The 3,202-nt window shown below is 41.4% G+C and overlaps 1 protein-coding gene across 4 annotated transcripts in view; it reads left to right on the top strand.

Annotated features, from left to right (window-relative positions):
• Positions 1-3,202, top strand: part of Ccdc80 (coiled-coil domain containing 80) — a 33,273-nt gene that overhangs the window by 18,801 nt on the left and 11,270 nt on the right. For all 4 annotated transcript variants that reach the window (XM_029544771.1, XM_029544769.1, XM_029544768.1 and 1 more), the window contains exon 5: positions 2,337-2,473. In XM_029544771.1, coding sequence (XP_029400631.1) covers positions 2,337-2,473 — 137 coding nt within the window. The remainder of the gene's footprint in view (positions 1-2,336; positions 2,474-3,202) is intronic.

Genomic DNA, 3,202 nt, shown 5'->3' on the forward strand with positions numbered 1-3,202 from the left:
CTCTCTCTCTCTCTCTCTCTCTCTCTCTGTGTGTGTGTGTGTGTGTGTGTGTGTGTGTGTGTGTGTACCAATTAGCTCCAGTAGCATTGCTAGCAGAAACAAGGGTGAGAGTTAGTTTATAGAAACATGGGAACCTTATCAGCATCTCTAGCACAGAAGACAATGGTCTCTTCCTTCCTTGTCAACCATTATATAGAGCTCCAGCACCTTACGATCCACCCCTTATTCCATGACTAGGTGTTGATGGGTACCATCTTGTATAGGTAAGCATGCTGGCCATGAGTATCGAAAGTACAACAGCCATGTCATCACGCCAGCCCTAGAACTCAGCATGCATCTCCTCTGCCTTCTTCCAGCTCTTACGTTCTTCCTGTTCCTCCTTCTGTGGTGTTTCCTGAGCCTTGGAGGCAATGTTATAGCTGTCTCTTTTATGGTAGGTCATTCCACAACTGGTTATTCCCAATACCTTGATCAACAGTGAGTCTCTGGAGTTACCATGGGCAAAAGGCTGACAACAGTGCTATCCCATGGGCACAAATGCAATCATTTAGAAGGTAGATTGATTAACACATTATAGTTAAGGACATTTTAAATCTTCATTATTATTCACAGAGTTATTTATGCCTTGTTGAAATTTGAATAGTATAGACATAGAGAGTAACACTGTGACCTAGAATATTATATACAGACACACACTTAGGGCCTACAAAATAGCACATGAGATGGAGGCTCTTGTACAAAGACTTTATGACCAGAATTCAGTTCCTTGAGCCCCCCAGGTGGCAGAGGAGACCTGGCTCTGGTGAGAACTACCTGTTGAGAGTTATTCTCCACACCCATGCTGCTGAATGCACACATGGCACTGGCACACACAAGTACATAAAAGTAAAAATAAGAAGTGCATTTTACCTGATATTCTAAACCATGACACACAGCACAGCAATACCGCTGACCCTACAGGGTTAGTCGCCACTCACGATCAAACGGCTTCTATGGCCTTTACATCATGAGAGAATATTTGGAAAGGATTAACATTCCAATCATGGCTTCACTGAAATTGTGTCACTTCCGCTCTTATCATAAAGTTTGAAAACTTTAAGTCAAACCACAAGTTAGTGACAGTCTGAGTTCGTAGAGCTGTCTTGTCCTTAGAAATGTTTAAACACTTTCCAGATATGTCACTTGTGTGTAAAGCCACAGATACTTGTGTCTTGTGCCCTGGCTAGTTTCATGTCATCTTGACACAAGCGAGGGCCATTTTGGAAGAGGGAACCTCAATTGAGAAAATGCCCCCACCAGACAGCCTGTGGGAGACTCTGTGGTACAGTTTCTTAATTTATGATTGATGTGGGAAGAACTAGCTCACTGTGGCCCCTATAGTACCATCCCTGGGTTGGTGGTCCTGGGTCCTATGAGCAAGCCAGGAAGAATTATTCCTCAATGACCTCTGCATGCGCTCCTGGCTCCAGGCTCCTGCCCTATGTGTGTTCCTGTCCTGACTTCCTCAGTGATATACTGTGCTGTGGAACTATAAGCTGAAACCAGCCCTTTCCTCCTGAAGCCCCTTTTGGTTACAATGTTTGAAAACAGCAATAGAAGCTCTAAGACAGTTGGATATTCATGTTTCACATGTCCCCAGTGGCACCTTCAGGAACTATTCTGAATTATAACAACTTCTTTGACTGAAAATGTACATAATGCTTAAAGCCTTCCAAATGCTCTTAAATTTTGCTTGAAATTGTGTTCATTTGAGAAATCTGCATGGCTTCTTCTGGAGCCCAAAGGAACCTGGGTCTAGTTTTGAGCATAGACTCTTTATTTTTCTCTATGATGCATGTTTACTGAGCTCCACAGTTAATTATACGCTAAAAGAGGAACAGATACAGCCTTCAAACTCAGAATTCTATCTATAGTGGAAGTGAGCCTTAACAAACATGTCTGGTCTAGCTTCCTTGCAATTTAGGGAAAGCCTGGTACCCTGACAGGATGGACAGTTTTCTAGCAACTTAATGCTAGGCAAACTTAATGCTAACACTTCTGATTCACACAAACAGTGTGGGCAGAGATGGGTTGTTATTGTTAAAGGTGTGGTTTTTAATGGTCATTCGTGTATTCCTTTGGTACCTTTGTACCAAACTAGATGAATTCACTATTCATCCAGTTTTAATTTAATTTAGTTCACTGTAATACTGTTCGCACATATTGTGAGGTAAGTCTATAAAACTAGACAAAATGGTCTGCTTTGAGCTGGATGGACTTCAGGGTCCCCACTCACCTTTATTCAATGTTTTATCTTTTTCCATACTCATCTTCCTGCACATTTTGTTTCTCTTAAGATAATGAGAAACCCATGCGTGTGGTAGATGATGAGGATTTGGTGGACCAACATCTCATTGGCGAGCTGAGGAAGGAGTATGGAATGACCTACAATGACTTCTTCATGGTGCTGACAGATGTGGATCTGAGAGTCAAGGTATTTGTTTCATTGTGAGCGACGTGGTGCAATTCCTCAGAATAGAAACTATGGTTTCTTATGGTCAGTAAAATTGTACCCTACTGGCAAGGTTTTTAAACAGCTCTAGTACTTCAGTTGTCCTATGAATTTGGACTCAGAAATGGTCTCTCCAGAAAAGGACGGGGTTAGACTGAACTTGGACAGCCCAGCTACATGACTGAATCTTTTTCCATCACATTAATGTGGTGAATTTATCAGACACTAGTTAAATGGCTGTGGTGATCTATGGCCTGAAAATACAAGAGACAGAGGACTTCCTTCCTTCAAGAAACCCTTTACTTAACATGGTTCCTTTAGGGCAGTGGCTCTCAACTGTGGGCTGTGACACCTTTCATGGAGGTCACATACCAAATATCCTGTATATTAGGTATTTACATTATTATTCATAGCAGTAGCAAAATTTTATGGTTGAGGGTCACCCTATGAGGAACTGTATTAAAGGGTCACACATTGGACCCTTTGGAAGGAAGTTAGGTTCCTTTTGAAGGAAGATTGATAACCATTGCTTTAGGGAATGAACTAAATTAGGGAATAGTTGTTTTAATCTAGAATTTTGCCTCCAGATTTAAAAAAAAAAAAAAACAGGCTGCAAGAATTTTCCATTAACTTGCTTTCTACAACAACCTCCCAAAACTGAGTTACACAGTCACAATAGTGACAAAACAGCTCACTTTATTGGGTGTTTTC

Source organism: Mus pahari, chromosome 12, assembly GCF_900095145.1.
Source record: "Mus pahari chromosome 12, PAHARI_EIJ_v1.1, whole genome shotgun sequence".
Classification (NCBI taxonomy): Eukaryota; Metazoa; Chordata; class Mammalia; order Rodentia; family Muridae; genus Mus; species Mus pahari.